Source organism: Choloepus didactylus, chromosome 13 (genome assembly GCF_015220235.1).
Source record: "Choloepus didactylus isolate mChoDid1 chromosome 13, mChoDid1.pri, whole genome shotgun sequence".
Taxonomy (NCBI): Eukaryota; Metazoa; Chordata; class Mammalia; order Pilosa; family Megalonychidae; genus Choloepus; species Choloepus didactylus.
In genome coordinates, this window is record NC_051319.1 from 13,978,034 (window position 1) to 13,995,861 (window position 17,828).

The 17,828-nt window shown below is 33.5% G+C and overlaps 1 protein-coding gene across 2 annotated transcripts in view; it reads right to left on the reverse strand.

Moving 5' to 3' along the window:
- Positions 1-1,001: 1,001 nt before the first annotated feature.
- The window catches only part of TBCA (tubulin folding cofactor A), a 90,856-nt gene continuing 74,029 nt past the window's right edge, over positions 1,002-17,828 (reverse strand). For both annotated transcript variants that reach the window (XM_037801713.1, XM_037801712.1), the window contains exons 2-4: positions 10,825-10,930; positions 3,373-3,459; positions 1,002-1,275 (exon numbers count right to left, since the gene is read on the reverse strand). In XM_037801713.1, coding sequence (XP_037657641.1) covers positions 1,195-1,275; positions 3,373-3,459; positions 10,825-10,930 — 274 coding nt within the window. In that variant the 3' untranslated portion in view covers positions 1,002-1,194. The remainder of the gene's footprint in view (positions 1,276-3,372; positions 3,460-10,824; positions 10,931-17,828) is intronic.

Consider the following 17,828-nt stretch of genomic DNA (forward strand, 5'->3'; position numbering starts at 1 on the left):
TTATTTTTCCCTTCTCTGACTTTTTTTGACTGACCCAATCAACATGTTAAGGCTTCTAGTGATCATTTGCAACTTTCAAAACCAGACGAATCATACTATTATTATAAATATTTTACAGCAACAAAAATTCAAGTTCTCTTTTCTTTTTTTTTCCCCTCCCCAAATATGAGTTTTTAAAGTATAAATGCTAGTAACACTATTTTGGTCCATTAGATCACTGCTCTTGTTAGGCTAGTGATATAAGGCTGGTACACATTTTCTAGAAATAGAAGAAAACTAAATGATTTGTCCTATCTTTTTGGAAGATAAACCTAAAATGATTAGGCAATGAGTATACAATTGTACTAGGAAAATACTTTGTGTAAAACAATACTCTTTCCCTGGGCAATCAAGATAATCAAGAGTTGGCTATAGCCAATGGTGTGCAGGAGTCACCTCATTATCTTCCCAACTGTGTGTTCAGTGATGTCATATTGGTAGCTTGCAATTTGCCACGGTAGAAGTATTTATACCACAGAAACTGACAAATCAGAGGTTCCCCCTGTGTTCTGAAGAGCTGGTTAGACATTTCCCAGCACATCATTTTGCCATTATTCCTCTAAAATACATTTCAACTCTTTATTGTTCATAAGAATCTTACTCAAGGATTTAAATGGCTGATGGTTTCTGTATAAATTTTGCTTTCTGGAAAAATATTTAAATCTTTTTCATTAATCTATATTAATGAAAATGTAAGACTTTCATTTATCCCACAAAAGGGACAAATCTGTGAGGCCTTATCCACAAAGAGGTATCTCGCCTTTCTTATTAGGGAGTTCTACCCTATTTAGAATAAATTGCTCAAAATTTGTATTTTATATCTTAAAAAATGGTATCCTATTTTTAATTTGAACCATGCTTATGAAGCAAAATATCTAGACTTCTAATAGAATTTAACAGATTTTAATTCCCAGTCAAAAATGTCTATGTGATTTAATAAAAAGTTAGCTGAAAATATTCTGTGAAGTATGAAATAAACAATTTTATTAGATGAATTCATTTATTGACACGTTAAATTAGGCTAAGAAAAATATATGCAATGGCATAAAAAGAATCATATTCTCACACTACTTCAACATGCATAGTGGTCAAAAGTAATAATTGTGGAATGGATCCCAGGATTTAATGCCAAAAAAACCCCTGTATGGATAAATTTCAGGCTTCTAACTTCACTGAATCCAGTACTGAACGTGCGTCTTTATACTCCTCAGCTTCTTCCAAGTCTTTTTCACTTTCCTAAAACAAAATAAAAATTGGTTTCATTCCTCTCAAATTTTAGTACTTTATTAAAATATTAAAAACTACAAATATAAACAGAGAAAAAATGAAAAGACAAAGGATCCCAAGCCTCATCTTCATATACTATAATTCCACAAGTTTCCTACAGTTCTGTTCCTTCTTCATAGGGAAGGGAAAAAATATCAGGTTTAGTTTTGTTTACTAAATGCAGTATATTCTCATGTAACAATTGAGTAATACGATCTTTCTAAAACTGTCAGCATTAAATAAACACCTCAGAAAAATAAAAACAAATGATTTCCATTTTGCCAATGCAACATCACCATATAAAAGGGATTATTATTAATAATGAACTAAAAGTAAAAAATGATTATTTACTAACAAGTTGCATATTTGATAACATTAAGACCGAAATCCTCTAACTACTCCCAATAACAAAGAAAATTACTGTATCACACCAGAGTTAAGTTTTTGAATTAGAGGGGTGGAATTGTCTGCCTGTTAATGAGCATTACATACTCTACTACAAGAAACGATACTAACATCATTTGTTTTCTGACATTTAAAGATTGAGTTTTTCCATGATACTGATATAAAGGAAACTTAAGCTGTAATGGTAACAGACAACTGAATTAATATCTAACTTACTAAGCTTAGCAAATTTTGTTTGATTTTTAAATAAAGCTACGGTCAGCAATTTATGTCAGGGCAACAGAAGAAAGATCTATATAAACAGAGCAGAGGAAATAAAGCGGAAGAGAGAAAGAGTGTGTGGGTGTTTAATATGAAAATTAAGTAAAAGGACTAAGAATTTGCTTAACTCAGACTACATAGGTAAGAATTTCTTAAACCTTTATGTATCTTTGTTCTTCATCAGTAAACTAAAGCTTTTTGAGGGTAGAGATATTGTTGAATCCTCACATGCAAATATATCATCAAAGAGAGTAATATTTTTTTTAAGCATTTCCTATTACTTTCTCAGTTCCTTGATTCATGAGAACATAAAAACATTTAAATTGGCAGGAGATACAAATGGTGCTTTGTTTTAGGTAACAGTAATTACTTGCTGCTTTATCTATCTTTTATTTCAAAACCATAGCTACTTTTTTGGTTGTCAAGGAGAGTTATCCATCTTTAATTGGTTTCTATAGATAAAAACGGGAGTTCTGTATCAACACTGCTGTAAAATGTGGACACTTCTCTTTCTACAGATTGAATACGAATGTTATCCTCGTGAGAAATCAAATTTTATCTCTTTCCAAGAATACATAAGATTATATGCAGAAAGCCTTATATTATTTTTGTCATATAGGGGAACAAATATGAATAATGAGGACAGCTATGTAGCTAATAATTTCTAACAGCTCAAAAATAAAAGCATAAAACAACATTAGTAAAGGAAATATTAGACATCATCAAATTATCATCAAACAGCAATTAACTGCCTCATATATATGGTACTATGCTTTTATCTCTAACTATTAAGAAATAAGATTACTCTTAATTATTCTTAGAATCATTTACAAAATGATTCTGCATTGTATCACAAGGCATTTATACTAACAAGTATGATAACAGTACTGTAACCCAGCTCCTAGTTAATATGAGGGGACTGTCTATATAACAGTTTTTTTGCTCCTCTCTCAAATTGATTTAGGTTTGAATACGGAAGAATTACAGTCCTTTTTAGAAAGGTCTATATTCATTTGAAACATCTGGATCTTTTAAAAATTCAGTCGACTCACTCTTAATGTGTCAAAAAAGATCTCTATTATGAAAACCAAATAATTCAAGAAATTGCTGGCCAATACTGGTACTATGGATATCTACACCATGATATTTAAAATACATTTAACTAACTAAATGTCAATAAACAGAATGAACATGTTAAAAAAACAGTACTTTTACTGGTGAAATAACTAGAAGCATAATTTAAACTCCATTACGTATTTTTAAATATATTGGTATGGTACACAGGGCAAATGAATAAAAAATGTCACAACTAGTTCTCAGTGTTGAATACTTAAAATTTTGGACTGCCATGTATTAAACTGAAAAAAAAAATTAGAAGGTAAGAGGGAAATCTTTACTTACTAACAACTGCAGAAGATCGGTGTATGCAGCTTCCAACCTGCGCTGGCAATCTGGGATCATCATCCGGGACTCTTGTAGGATCTCTGCCTGTAACAGGAATCATATATGAGACATACAGACATGGCAGAACTTATGTGTATTTAGTTCACACCTCTGTAAATATCTAAAATGACTGAGAGGAATCAGTAAAAATTACAGCTAAAATATTGATGTCAAGTGGTTTGATATTTTAAATTGTGTGTATCAGAAGTTAGAAAAACTGTCATACTGTAAAATCTAAAAGTACAAGTTTACGAATTAAACCTATTTGGTAATCACCTTCTCATGATAAGTGAAAATTAACTGGAAAACCTTTCAGTAGAGCATATCTTTTTAAAGGCTATTTAAAATAAACTATGGCCCCTGCTGTCACAAAGCACCTTTATCCAAAATGGGATCAGCTGGTTACATAAGTATCTTCTGCATCCTTTGAGTAATAAAGAAAAACAGTGTTCAGATAATATCACATTGAGATAATTACTGCATGAAAAAAGTTATTGAGTTATTGATCACATCGTGTGCACACTGCAGGAGGTACTCACTGAAAGATAGAAGTAAAGAAAAATGAAAAGCAAAGACCAGCAGGTTCATATTTTTGATGCTTATCATGCATAAAAAGTTATTACTTATCCTTGTGCTTCATTTTAGGAGAGAGATTATTCTCCCCATGCAGTATCAGCCAAATTACCAACCTGACACTCTTCTGAATCTGAACTTCCTGCTTATTCCTCTGGAAGACAGACACTACAAATTAAACTCAGGAATATTTATCCTGGAGGATATTTATGGACTTAAAATCCATAATTCAAAACTGAACTGTAACATATCAAATCATAAAAAAAAAAGTCAAATCAATGTATGGGAAATACAATCAATAAGAGAATAAATAAGTTAGTGTCAGATACTGGACTTCAAATAAGTCTTTTCTAAAAAATAATGTTTTATCAAATATCTTTAGTCAAATGGATACAAAATCTGAACTTTTACTAAGAAGTTTTATTATCCGGGTAATATAAAATTTAATAAAAAGAAAAGACAAATTTAATGATAATCACATTGAATTATAATAGTAACTTTTGATACCTCCTAGTATCTTCTCCCCCTCCGCAAGTTTTGTCATAGCTCATGTTGCAAACAAAAATAAGAATTATAATATACAAGGATGCTCTCTTATCCACATCTATTTTCTCAAGTGAAAATCTAGCACTGAATTTATAAATCTTTTACTAATGAAGCACAGGTTGAAAGTTTCAAACATGGGATCATGACTTTACTTCACAGCATACTCTGCCTAGATATTTAATCACTGCCACTAAATTATTTTGTACATCTGGTTAGTCTGAACACATGTAAAAAATTAGTGACAGGAATATTTCATATTACCAAGTAATTCACATTTCCTCCCTTATGGAATTCTCTTCAGAATAACTTACAGGAATTAAACAAAGTGAAATGAATACAAAGAATTAGTCAAAGCCAACATGTTTATTTTTAAAGATTTTTTGGAAAGCTTTATTGTTGTTACTAAAATGAACTTTAAACATTAAATAACAACTATCCGTTATTACAGAGCAGGAATCCTCAACTGTCTATCAAAATAGGACCCTGACTTAAGCAGGATCAAAGCAGGGCCCAATTCATTCAATACGCTTGCTATGTGACTTCAGGGCAGTAGGTATACAGGAAACAAAGATGAAAAAAAGAAAGTCCCTGTTCTTCAGCCTAGTGTAAGAGCATAAACACAAAGATAAACTTTTTACATTGCTTGAAGAAGATTATGCCACAGGAAATGAAAGGCACACGGTGATGAATATGATTTACAATCCATAAACTACATCTCCATCAAAGCCATAAATCATATATTATGCCTTGTAACAATAAATTACAGCTGTCAGGAATAATTTAAAAAGATAGTATATGAAAATGTGATTATATAGTAAAGAAACCCCTAAAAATACCTGAACTTAACCAAAAGAATATTATCTTTCAAACTGTTTCCCTTGGGAAATAGTTATTCAAATGCACGATGCCTTTGCTCAAAATGTCTAAATGAATTGCCAGTTTATTCTAATGTTGACTCTGATATGACTAGGGTTAAGTCAGGGTCTTGGCACAGATTGGAAGTTACAAGGAACCTTAGGGGAACAAAAAAGGATTCAGTCCTACTGATGACTAACTGTTTTCAAGGCAAGTTATGATATTCTTAGTAGTTATTCAGGTAAAACGGAAGTTGGAAAGGCTTAGTAAGGCCAGTTTAGAACAACGAATAAACTGCTAAACCTCAAATATGATCAGTTTCCTTTGTAGTAAAACATATATAAATTGGAAAGGAGAAGCCCAAATTGGTCCAGATTATTCACCTGGGGCTTATACCTATAGCTATAATAAAGCAATAGTGGATCCTGGCTGCATCTGGAACCAACAGCAACTGCATTAGTTTGCCAACCTGAGTTCCAAGGTAATCCAGAGATTACTGGAACAATGGTCAAGTCTTTCCTTTTACATAGTGGCAAAATGTTAATATGTTACATGTCAAAAGATGCATGTGACTTGTGTTTCGGGGTGACTGCTGAATGGTTAAGTTTGTAAAAAGAATCCCATGAATCAAAAAGAATCTAGGCTGTTAAGCCCTAACACAACAATAATTACTTTAAATATAAATGGTCTAAATATATCAGTTAAAAGACAGAGATTTACAGAGTGGATTATTAAACATGACCCAACTATATGCTGGCTACAGGAAACTCACATTAAACGTAATGATATGACATGGGTAGACTGAAAGTAAAAGGATGGAAAAAGGTATTAATTTTTTCAAAAGCAGGAGTGGCTATAATAATATTGGATAAAATAGACTTCAAAGCAAAAAAAAAATATTAGGGACAAAGAGGGACACTACATAATGATAAAATGATCAATTCATAAATAACAAAACAATCCTAAATGTGTACAGTAAACAACAGTTTCAAAATACATGAAACAAACTCATTGAGCCGAAAGGAGAAATAAACAATCCAAAAATACAGATGGGGACTTCAACACCCCACTCTCAGCAACAGATAGAACTACTAGATAGAAAATCAGCAAAGATATAAAATAGAACTGAACAATACCATCAACCAACAAAATCTAACTGACAGTTACAGAACGCTGTACCCAACAATAGGAAAATACACATAATTTTCAAGTGCCCATGGAATATTCACTAAGATAGACCATATCCTGGGCCACAAAACCACCAAGGAAAAAAAAAGTTCTCAACAAATTTAAAATAATTGAAATCATAACAGTATCTTCTTTGACTATAATGGACTCAGCTTAGAAATCAGTCACAGAAAGACAGCAGGGAAAATCTTCAAACATTTGAAAGTTAAACAACATACTTCTAAATAACTCTTGGGTCAAGGAGGATGTCCCAAAGGAAATAAAGAAATCCATAAAACTAAATGAACATGAAAATATAGCATCAAATTTCATGGGATGCAGGTAAGTTGTGCTGACAAGGAAACTTAGAGCACTAAGTGCTTACATTACAAAGGTGAGAAGTGGATGAAGATGGCATTTAGTTCAGAAGAAGAGAAAATCCAGGGAGAGGTGTAGAGGACCCAGAAAATGTAGCACCTGGTTTCCTTGATATTTCCTATGAGAGGTACAGCATATTTTAAGAAACAACTACCAACCTTACAGTCCTAGGCAATCAGGAATAGAGCAGTGATTCTGGCAATGCAACTCCTACTGTATATATAAAAACCAAGAATGGTGATAGCATAGCTAAACTGGGGAAAAGAAACTGATGAGAAAGGCATGTAAGTGGGGCTAAGAACGAGTTCTCAGGAGACACTGAAACAAAAATGCAACTGATAATTGTATATACCATAGGCTAGCTATTGTTCTGCAATTAGAGATGTGATGGTATTTCTGAATAATTACTAGGTTGATGAAGAATCTAAGAAATCACATTTATGAACCATAACCATGGTGACAAAACAGAGAATTTTAACATGACTGAATGCAGAAAGGCCTTTTGAACAAAATGTTTTCCCTTTTACATCTATATATGCAGTTAATGATATAACCAGTATATGGCTAATATTTTAAAATAACAATAAAAAAACAGGGTTCAATAAAGAGTTAATCCTAACCTATAAAGCAGCAATTTTACTGAAAGATGATCAATACATACATATAAAAGAAACAGAACAGGTTCTGTGATTAATGTAAGACATTGTATACTTTTATTTAGATTGGGAACACATTTTTATTCCTCCTAGTCTAGCTACAGGTTTGTTTTTTAATACAGTATTGGTGATGATAAGAACACAGGAAAGAAAAAAATTAAATGAGGTTGCTAGCTACACAACTAGAAAATAAGGCTGACAGAACCCAGAAGGACCTGGATGAAATAAAGTTTTATACTATGTCATAATGTTTCCCACCAGGTATGGGAAAACAATAGAGGACAATAAATTAAGGGAGGTACAAAAGTGTAAAGAATATTTATGGAAGTATATATATTAAATAAAAGCATCATCATTTTAAAAATAAAGTTATATTCCATGTTTAATTCTTATGAAGAGCAGTTAGTTCATAAAGGTCAATACATCAGGGGCAGACTATATCTACACATCTATTTATAAATCCTCCCCCAATTTATTAGTTTCTGACACACAAATGTCCTTTACATACTGAGTATACCACATAAAGGGGAAGGCAGGCCCTCCTCGAAGCTCAAGAAAAGAAGTTTCTCTTCCTGTATAGCCAGGGGAAGAGGATGTTTCAGGGGCTACTGCATTCGTTTTGAACTGCGGAAAGCAACTACCTACAGAAAAATCCATTTAAAATGATTCATTTTGCTGAATTAAGTTTGAGTTAAATATGCATTACCATTTGTAACATAATTTACATGGTGAAAACCACTACCAATTCATAAAAGCTGATTTAAAAAATAAGTTTTGAGACATAATCTATCATAAGCTGGTTCATACTCTTTTTCCTAGTGTCTTTGGATTTTATTCTAAGTACACTGGATATAGGATTTCAAGTAGAGGAGCAAATGATCTGATATACACAACAATCTGGCTGTTGTGCTGAGAAAGGAATGGAGGATGGCAAGAGTCAAGCATCAAGATGGGGCCCAATGGTACAATTTACTGTGAAGGGGAAAATGGGAGAAGGAATAACTTTTTGCTTCTTTGGGGGTGGGTTAGGTGAAGGAAAGACAAAGAGTTTTATTTTGGATACCCAAGAGGATATGTCAAGCAGGTGATTAGTTAAATGTATGTATCTGGATAGGTCAGGCCCAGACATATAAATCTGGGAGTCAGTGGCACTAGCATGAATTACAAGTAAGTAGGGACTCCGTTTCTTTTAATGCCATGCCTACATGTCTGGCATGTTGTACGCAGTCATTCAATGAATACCTGTTAAAGAGTAAATGAATGAACATAAAGATGGGATTTAAAGTTAAAGAATTTAGAGATGGTACAAGACTACCTGGACAGCAATTGTAGATAGAATTCTTAGAGGTATGTATGTATATATGAATGAATGAATGAATAAATAAATAAGTAAGTAAGTTTTGGCAAAAGAGACTAACGAAGAATGGCAGTGCAACAGGAGGAAAATCATGAGGCTATTCTAAGAAGTCATTAGAAGGGTGTGCTTCAAGGAGAGTGGTTACTAGTATCAAATGCTGTTGAGGTTATATAAGTGATGACCTATTTGCACATCAACGTTCATAGCAGCATTATTCACAATTTCCAACAGATGGAGGCAACCTAAGTGTCCATCAGCTGATAAATGGATAAACAAAATGCGGCATATATATACAATAGAATACTGTTCAGCCATAAAAACGACTTAAGTTCTGATATATGTGACACTATGGATGAACCTGGAAGATAGCATGTTGAGTGAAATAAGGCAAGACATAAAAGGACAAATATTGTACGATCTCACTGACATGAAATAATTACAATAAGCAAACTCAGAGTCAGAATCTAGAATACAGGTTACCAGGAGATGGGGTAGGGAAAGGGAATGGGACACGAAATCTTAAATTGCATAGAGTTCCTATTGGAACGATGGAAATGTTTGGTAATGGATGGTGGTGATGGTGGCACAACATTGTGAATGTAACTAACAGCACTGAAATATGTGTATCTGGACGTGGTAAAAACGGAAATGTTAGGTTGTATCTATAACAATAGAATAAAAATTTTTAACAAATCCATGAAACTACACAAAACAAACAGTGAACCGTAAGTTATACCATAGACTATAGTTATTAATACAACTATAAAAATGTGCTTTTATCAGCTGTGGCAGATGTGCCACACTGGTGCAAGGTGTTAATAATATGGCGGTACATGGGAAACCTGCATTTTATGCATGATTGTTCTGTAAATCTACAATAAAAAATTTTTAATCATATTTTCAATTGTAGAATATAACATATACACATAGAAGTGATAACCTTCCAAGTTCCAATTTTTTTTTTTTTTTTTTTTTTTTTTAATGTAATGACCAATGTAGAGATCACTGAGGATGACAGCAGGGGCTAGGGCACATAATCCACTCTAACAGGAGGTGAGGTAGTATGGGTACAGATGCAGGTAGGTTGGTAGACTGTGTGGTGATATAAAGTTCCCCTGTTGGCCTCTATTTTCTCAAGGAATTATGAAGCAGGAATATCAGCCAAGAGTGATTATTCAATAAATGCTATGATGGGAATAAACAGAATATTACAGGAACATAAGGAGGGGCACCTAACTCAGTGTTGGGGCGGGGGTGTAGAGGACGCATGAAGGATAAATAGGATTAATAAGGAGAGGGTAGGTGGGAGGAGTAGGAAGAGCATCCCAGACATGTGCAGAATCTCAGAGGTAAAGGATAAATGGCATGTTCAGGGAACTGCAAAGGCATGAACCTAAGAGATCCACATAGGAACTGGCAAGAGGTGCCAAAATCATGAAGGGCCTTGTATGCCACACTAAGGAGACTGAAATTTGTCATTAAGGACAGTAAGAAGTAGCCACTGAAAAGTGTAATACATATTTTATTTTGGTGCTCTTCACATCAGTTTGGGGAAAATATTTGGGAACTGAAATCTGTGACTATATTTCAACATAAGATTAGGCCATTTATATATCTAATACTTAAAATTGGAGAGGCAGTATAGCTTAATAGTTAAGAGTACAGAATGGAGCTAGGACACCTGTGTTCAAGTCACAGCTATGCCACTTAGCTACTTTGGGCAAGTTATTTAACCTGTATTTCAGTTTCTCCATCTTTAAATGAAACTTTAATAGGAAAGAAGGAAATAATAATACCACCTCAGAGGGCTTTATAAAGACTACTTTTGTTAATATGCTACTCTGTAAATGTTAACTATTATTTAAGACAGAATTTTACCTGCTTTTTAATGGCATAATTTTCACCATCTTCAGCTCTCATTTTTTCAACCTTTTCTTCTTGTTGTTTAGCTTCTTTTTCATACATCACTTTTTCTTTGATCAATCTGTAAGTAAACCAAAAATGTTTCAGAGAATTAACTTTCTTTCTAGTGAATACATCACAAGAAACCAAGAAACTATGTAAATATAAAACATAATTAAAATACCAAAGTAGATATATTAGAAGGAGGGAAAGGGAAGAAAAAGTTTTAATCATTGGTACAAGTATGATCCTCATGGCCTTAAGTCTTTTTTTTCTTTTTATGATATTTTTAATTGTGGAATATAACATATATACATAAAACTGTTAACTTTCCGAGTGCAATTTAACAAGCAGTTAGAAAGCAAATTTCAAAGAATGCTATACATCCTAAAGGAAATATAATCTTACCATGAAATTCTTAAAATTTTTACACACCTTTCTATTATAACAATTACACTTCAGTGTGAAAACAAAACTCAAAATTATTATAAACTAATATTTTCTTGGTTTTTAAAATTGATATATATCTTTTCCAAACACCTTAAAACATGTACTTGAAACAATATAATGATAAAAGCTCAACTTATTGGGAAAAAAAAAATCAGTATATTACATCCAAATCTAAAGCAAAGATTAGATTATTTTCAACAAAATAGTTAACAAGTATTTACTGTGCACTTAATTTTATGCTAGGCCTTCCTGTGCTAGGAACTGAGAAAGATAATGTATTCATGGTTCTTTCACAGACTGGTAGAAGAAACAGAGAAATAAATATTTATTAAAGCCAGAACAGGTGTTGCTATATCAGGAAGATTTTTACTAACAAGGAATAGAACAATACAGAGTTCTACTGACTGTTCTTCAGATAACCAAAAATTCAATTAAGTATGATAACTCAATCTCCCTTAATTCTGCTTAATCAAACTTTTATTGTAAAAGAAAAGTATAGTCCAAGAAAACAGTAACATTCCTATATACACAATATATAAATAACAGAAGTAAATGCTTTCACAGTCCATTCATATGAAAAGGAACTTTCTCCTATAAGTTCAGATCCATGCCGTAGGGACAAAACTTAAACAGTATTTGAGTGTGGATTTTGTTCAATTATTTGCAATGAACATTTCTTAGGTATATTACAAAATGTGATTTATTTCCATATTCTAATAGGACTTAATACTAAGTTCACAAATCTAAAAGAAAAGTCTTCTGTCATAGTACCTGGAAGGATTTTAAGTGAAATTTTAAGCCTGTATCAAAATCACCACATAAACTACATACTAAACACTAACATATTACATTGTTACAGTTTGGAATTTTGAGGTGAGCTAGCAAGGCTCATCTTGTCCTTCATGATCTTCTATTATTTATGTGGATGGAAAGAAATATAACAAAATAATAACACACACAGAAGAACATTATATGACCTTTACTCATTCTGAAAAACCTTCAGGTAGAAAATAGGGCACAATTTTATGTTGCTATAAACAACAACAACAACAACAACAAAGGATATCCAAAAAACAAACAACAAAAGATACCTAAGAAAATACTATTTATGGTCACCTGAGAAAGAAAGCCCTAATGGTAAGGGAGAGGGGAGGTTAGCTGGAAAGTAAATAGAGAGGCTTTTGCTTTATGCCTTTCAATAAAGTTTGAGGGTTTTTTCCTCTCATTTGTAAGTATTACTTTCATTAAAAAAAGACAAATGCTAATGATTATCTCTGAATGGCATAATTTTGAATTAAAATTTTCTAATTTGTTCTTTATATTTCTAAATTTTCTGGAATAAAGCAAAACTCAATCAGAAAGACACCTAATAGTTTTAATTCTTTCCACACTGCTCTCCTTTGAGTTCTTCAACTGCTATGAGTTAAAATAACAAATACAAATATAAAGTTATGATTTATTATATTTTAAGAATGTAATTATATTTAATTTATTATATTTAAGGGCATAACAAATATTTTCCATTAGTGCTACATATCTACACCTGTGGAGAAACAACACAGCAACTTCAAAATTTGGTCACTTTTAACAGTTAGGAAAATAAATATATGAGGAAAATAAAGAAATAAGTAAGAGCAATAGAAAAGGATAGACAAAAGGAGCAATAAAAAGAAATGAAAACCATCAGGGTGGTAATAATTAAAGGCTAACCCAAGATTACACACATGCAGTCAAGTGTTCTCCAAACTATTCCATGGTATATTATTGTTCAAATAAACATAAAACACATTTAATTTTTAAAATATATTTCTTCTTTATTTTCTAGTAATGAAAATGTTCTAAAATTGATCGAGGTGATGAATGCACAACTATATGATGATACTGTGAGCCACTGTATGTATACTTTGGATGGATTATATGCTGTGTGAATATATCTCGATAAAAGTGCATTAAAAAGAAAAAAACGTTAAATACAGAGTTATTTGACTCAAGCAATTCTACTCTTATGTATAGACCCAAGAGAAATGAAAACAGTTCAAAGAAAGAAAAACTTGTACACAAATGTTCATAACAGCCCTAAAATGGAAACAACCCAAATGCCTATTAACTGATAAATTGATAAATAAAATGTGATATATCCATAAAATGAAATATTATTCAGCAATAAAAAAGGAACGAAAGTACTGATACATGCTACAATGTGGATGAACCTCAAAAATATTATGCTAAGTAAAAGAAGCCTTACAACAAAAGGTCACATACTGTATGGTTCTATTAATATGACATTTCCAGAATAGGAAAATCCATAGAGAACAATGCAGACTGGTGGTTGCTACAGATGGGGGAAGGAGGAATGGGACACAACTGCTTAATGAGTATGGGGACTCCTTTTGCAGTGACAAAAATGTTTTATAATTAGATAGATGTCTAAGTTTGGCAGGGCTGCTATGACAAATATCACACAATGGCTTAAACAAAATAATTCACTGGCTCACAATTTGGAGGCTAGAAGTCAAAAATAAAGATGTGGCAAAGCCATACTTTATCACATGGAGATCTCTGTTTCCTCTCTGGCGTCTTCTCACCTCTGGCCTCTTCTGACTTACTGTGGCCAAATTTCCTCTTCCTTTATAAGGCCTCCAGTCATATAGATTTTTATCTTAATACGTGTACAACATTGTAAACATAATTAACAGCAATCAATTATATATTTGAATGTGGTTAAAAGGGGAAATTTTAGGTTATATATATATGTTACTAGACTAAAAATTAAAAAAAAAAAATCCATGGAGCTGCACAACACAGTGCATAAAACACAAAATTCCTTTATACCATCCCATTATTAACACCCTGCATTGGTGTGGTATATTTGTTACAATTAATGAAAGCACATTTTATATTTGTACAAATATAAATATGCATGATTGTTTCGCAAACCTGCAACTTCACTAATTAAAAACAAAGACCCACCCTGATCCAATTTGGCCACACCTTGACTAATAACATCTTCATTTACAAATGGATTGATACTCACAGAAACAGAGATTAAGACCTGAACATGTCTTTTGTGTGGATATGATTTAATCCCCAAACAGAGTGGATCGCTGCTCACTTAGAATGCATTAGATGCCATATTGTTCACTTTAAAAGGGTTAATTTTATATTATTTGAATTTTGCCTCAATTTTTTAAAAGAGAGAATGGAGTACTAATTCATGCTGCAAGATGAATGAACCCGGTAAGCACGCTAAGTAAAAAAAGCCAGATATAAAAGGTCACATACTATATGATTCTATTTATATGAAATGTCCAGAACAGGTAAACCTATAGAGACAGAAAATAGGTGAGCAGTTGCTTACTGCTGGGGAGGACAGACGAATTGGGAGGGTGATAGCTAAAGGGTACGGGGTTTCTTTCTAGGGTGATGAAACTGTTCTCAAATTGATTGTGGCAATGGTTGCACAACTCTGTGAATATACTAAAAAATGAATTCTAGATTTTAAGTGGGTAAATTGTATAGTATGCAAATTATAGCTCAATAAAGCTGTTATCAGAAAAAAAGAAAAGCTTGTTACCACAAAATCAGCTGCAGTAAATTCATATGCTTCTGAAAGACGGAAAGATTCCCACAAATGCTTAGAAACATGAACTGTGACAAACTGAATATAAAAGATGGTTTGCTGCTTTCAGGAAGAGAACTGGTTGGGATAACAGATTTCAGGGGAAAGATGTAAGTACGGGGACAGTCAAACCTAGAATTATGAAAACTGTATGTGTGAACATCATGTACAGAAACCTGCATTTGATTTATAACTTAAAATTGCTTTAACAATAATTTTCAGTATTAAGATAAAAATATTTATCCTCTACAATCCAAAATTTCAAAATAAAATCATTAATGTATTACATCACCACATATATTTCTCTAAAAGTTCCTTTTAAAAAATATAAGAAACTTGCTAGGACACAGGTGGCAAACTGTCAACCTGCGTGAATGAGATCTAAAGATGGTTTGACTTGCAATGTTTTCAACTCAGGTCTCACACGTGGCTCCTATAAGTGTATGAGGTTGGGACCTGTTGTGCTGGAGTATCTTAGATATCATCAATGCAATAGTATTGTTTTTATTATCATATCATTGCATTCATTTTTCAGAATATCGGGGACACTCAGAAACCACTGGATTAGCAATGAGACTTTCAATTTTCTTAAACGTGGAAGGTTACTAAATTCCCCTAGTAATGAAAGTAGCTGGAATTGGACAGGCTATCCGAAAGAGGCATATCCTATAACATCCTGCAATTTCAAAGACTTAGAACAGGGGTTGGCAAATTATGGCCACGAAGCCAAACTCTGGCCTGCCACCTGTTTTTGTACAGCCTGAGCGCTATGAATGGTTTTTAAATTTTGAAGTGATTGGAAAAAAATCAAGAGTAACATTTTGTGATGTGAAAATTATATGGAATTCAAATTTCAGAGTCCATAAATAAAATTTTATTGGAACACAGCCACACTCATTAGTTTATGTATTGTCTGTGGCTCCTTCTGCTCAACGACAGCAGAGATGTGTAGTTGTGACAGAGAATGTGCAGCCCACAAAGTCTAAACTATACACTATCTTGTCCTACACAAGAAAAAAGTTTACTGACTCCTGACTTAGAAGATCTCTACTTAACTCTATCCAACCTCTACTTTCCTAACTTAGATTTATCACACCATACTGAAGTTAGTTTACTTGTTAGGTCTTAAAGTTTCTTGAAGATAGGACTGGGTTGTTCTTAACATTGTATCCTTGACCTTCACAAACAAAAGGTACTCAATGATTCCTGAATGAATAAAAAGATGGGTTAAAACTTTTCATGGCATAAAGACAGAAATATTGATCAATGGAATAGAATTGAGAGTTCAGAAATAGACCCCCAGACATACGGTCAACTGATTTTTGATAAGGCCCACAAAAACCCATTAAACTGGGACATAACAGCCTCTTCAACAAATGGGGCTGGGAGAACTGGACAGCCGTAACAAAAAGAATGAAAGAGGACCCCTACTTCACACACTATACAAAAATTAACTCCAAGTGGATCAAAAGCCTCAATATAAGAGACAGTACCATAAAATTCCTAGAAGATAAGGCAGGGAAATATCTTCAAGTCCTAGTATTAGGACATTGCTTTTAGACCTCACACCCAAAGCACAAGCAATGAAAAAAACAGATAAATGGGAACTCCTCAAAATCAAAACCTTCTGTACCTCAAAAGAAACTATCAAAAAGGTGAAGAGGCAGCAAATGCAATGGGAGAAAATATGTGGAAACCATGTATCTGATAAGAGACTGATATCTCGCATATATAATAACAAATCCTACAACTCAAGGACAATAGTACAAACGGCCCAATTATAAAATGGGCAAAAGACACGAAAAGACATTTCTCTGAAGAGGAAATACAAACGGATAAAAAACACATGAAAATATGTTCATCTTCACTAGCTATTAGGGAGATGCAAATCAAGACCAAAATGAGCTATCATCTCACACCAATAAGAATGGATGCCAACAAACAAACAGGAAACTACAAATGCAGGAGAGGATGCAGAGAAATTGGAACTCTTATTCACTGTTGGTGGGGACTGTATCATGGTATAGCCACTCTGGAAGACAGTTGGGTGGTTTCTCAGAAAATGAGATATTGAATTACCCTATGATCCAGCAATTCCACTTCTCAGTATATACCCAGAAGATTTAAAAGCAGTGACACAGACAGACATTTGTATACTAATGTTCATAGCACTGTTCACAACTGCCAAGAGATGGAAACAATCCAAGTGTCCTTCAGCAGATGAGTGGATAAACAAAATGTGGTATATACATATGATGGAATACTATGCAGCAGGAAGAAGCAACAAGGTCCTGAAACATATGGCAATGTGCATGAATCCTGAAGATGTAACTGAGTGAAATAAGTCAGACAAAAGGAGAGATACTGTGTTACCAGTTCTATGAACTCCCTGAACATGTAAAATAAATGTCTTATAAAGGAGAATATGGGGACCTAGTGATAAGACAGAAGCTAGTAGAAGGAGAATGATAATCTAATATGTCCAAATATGTCAATGATGGGGAATTCAAAAGTATAGGAATGGATGAGGGGGTGATTGTTAATGGGATTATAAGAGCTGTATTGGGAGGCGGGGCAAGATGGCGGACTGGTGAGCTGTATGTTTTACTTACTCCTCCAGGAAAGTAGGTAGAAAGCCAGGAACTGCGTGGACTGGACACCACAGAGCAATCTGACTTTGGGCATACTTCATACAACACTCATGAACACGTGGAACTGCTGAGATCAGCGAAATCTGTAAGTTTTTGCAGCCAGGGGACCCGCGCCTCTCCCTGCCAGGCTCAGTCCCGTGGGGGGAGGGGCTGTCAGCTCCGGGAAGGAGAAGGGAGAACTGCAGTGGCAGCCCTTATCAGAAACTCATTCTAATGATCCAAACTCCAACCATAGATAGACTGAGACCAGACACCAGAGA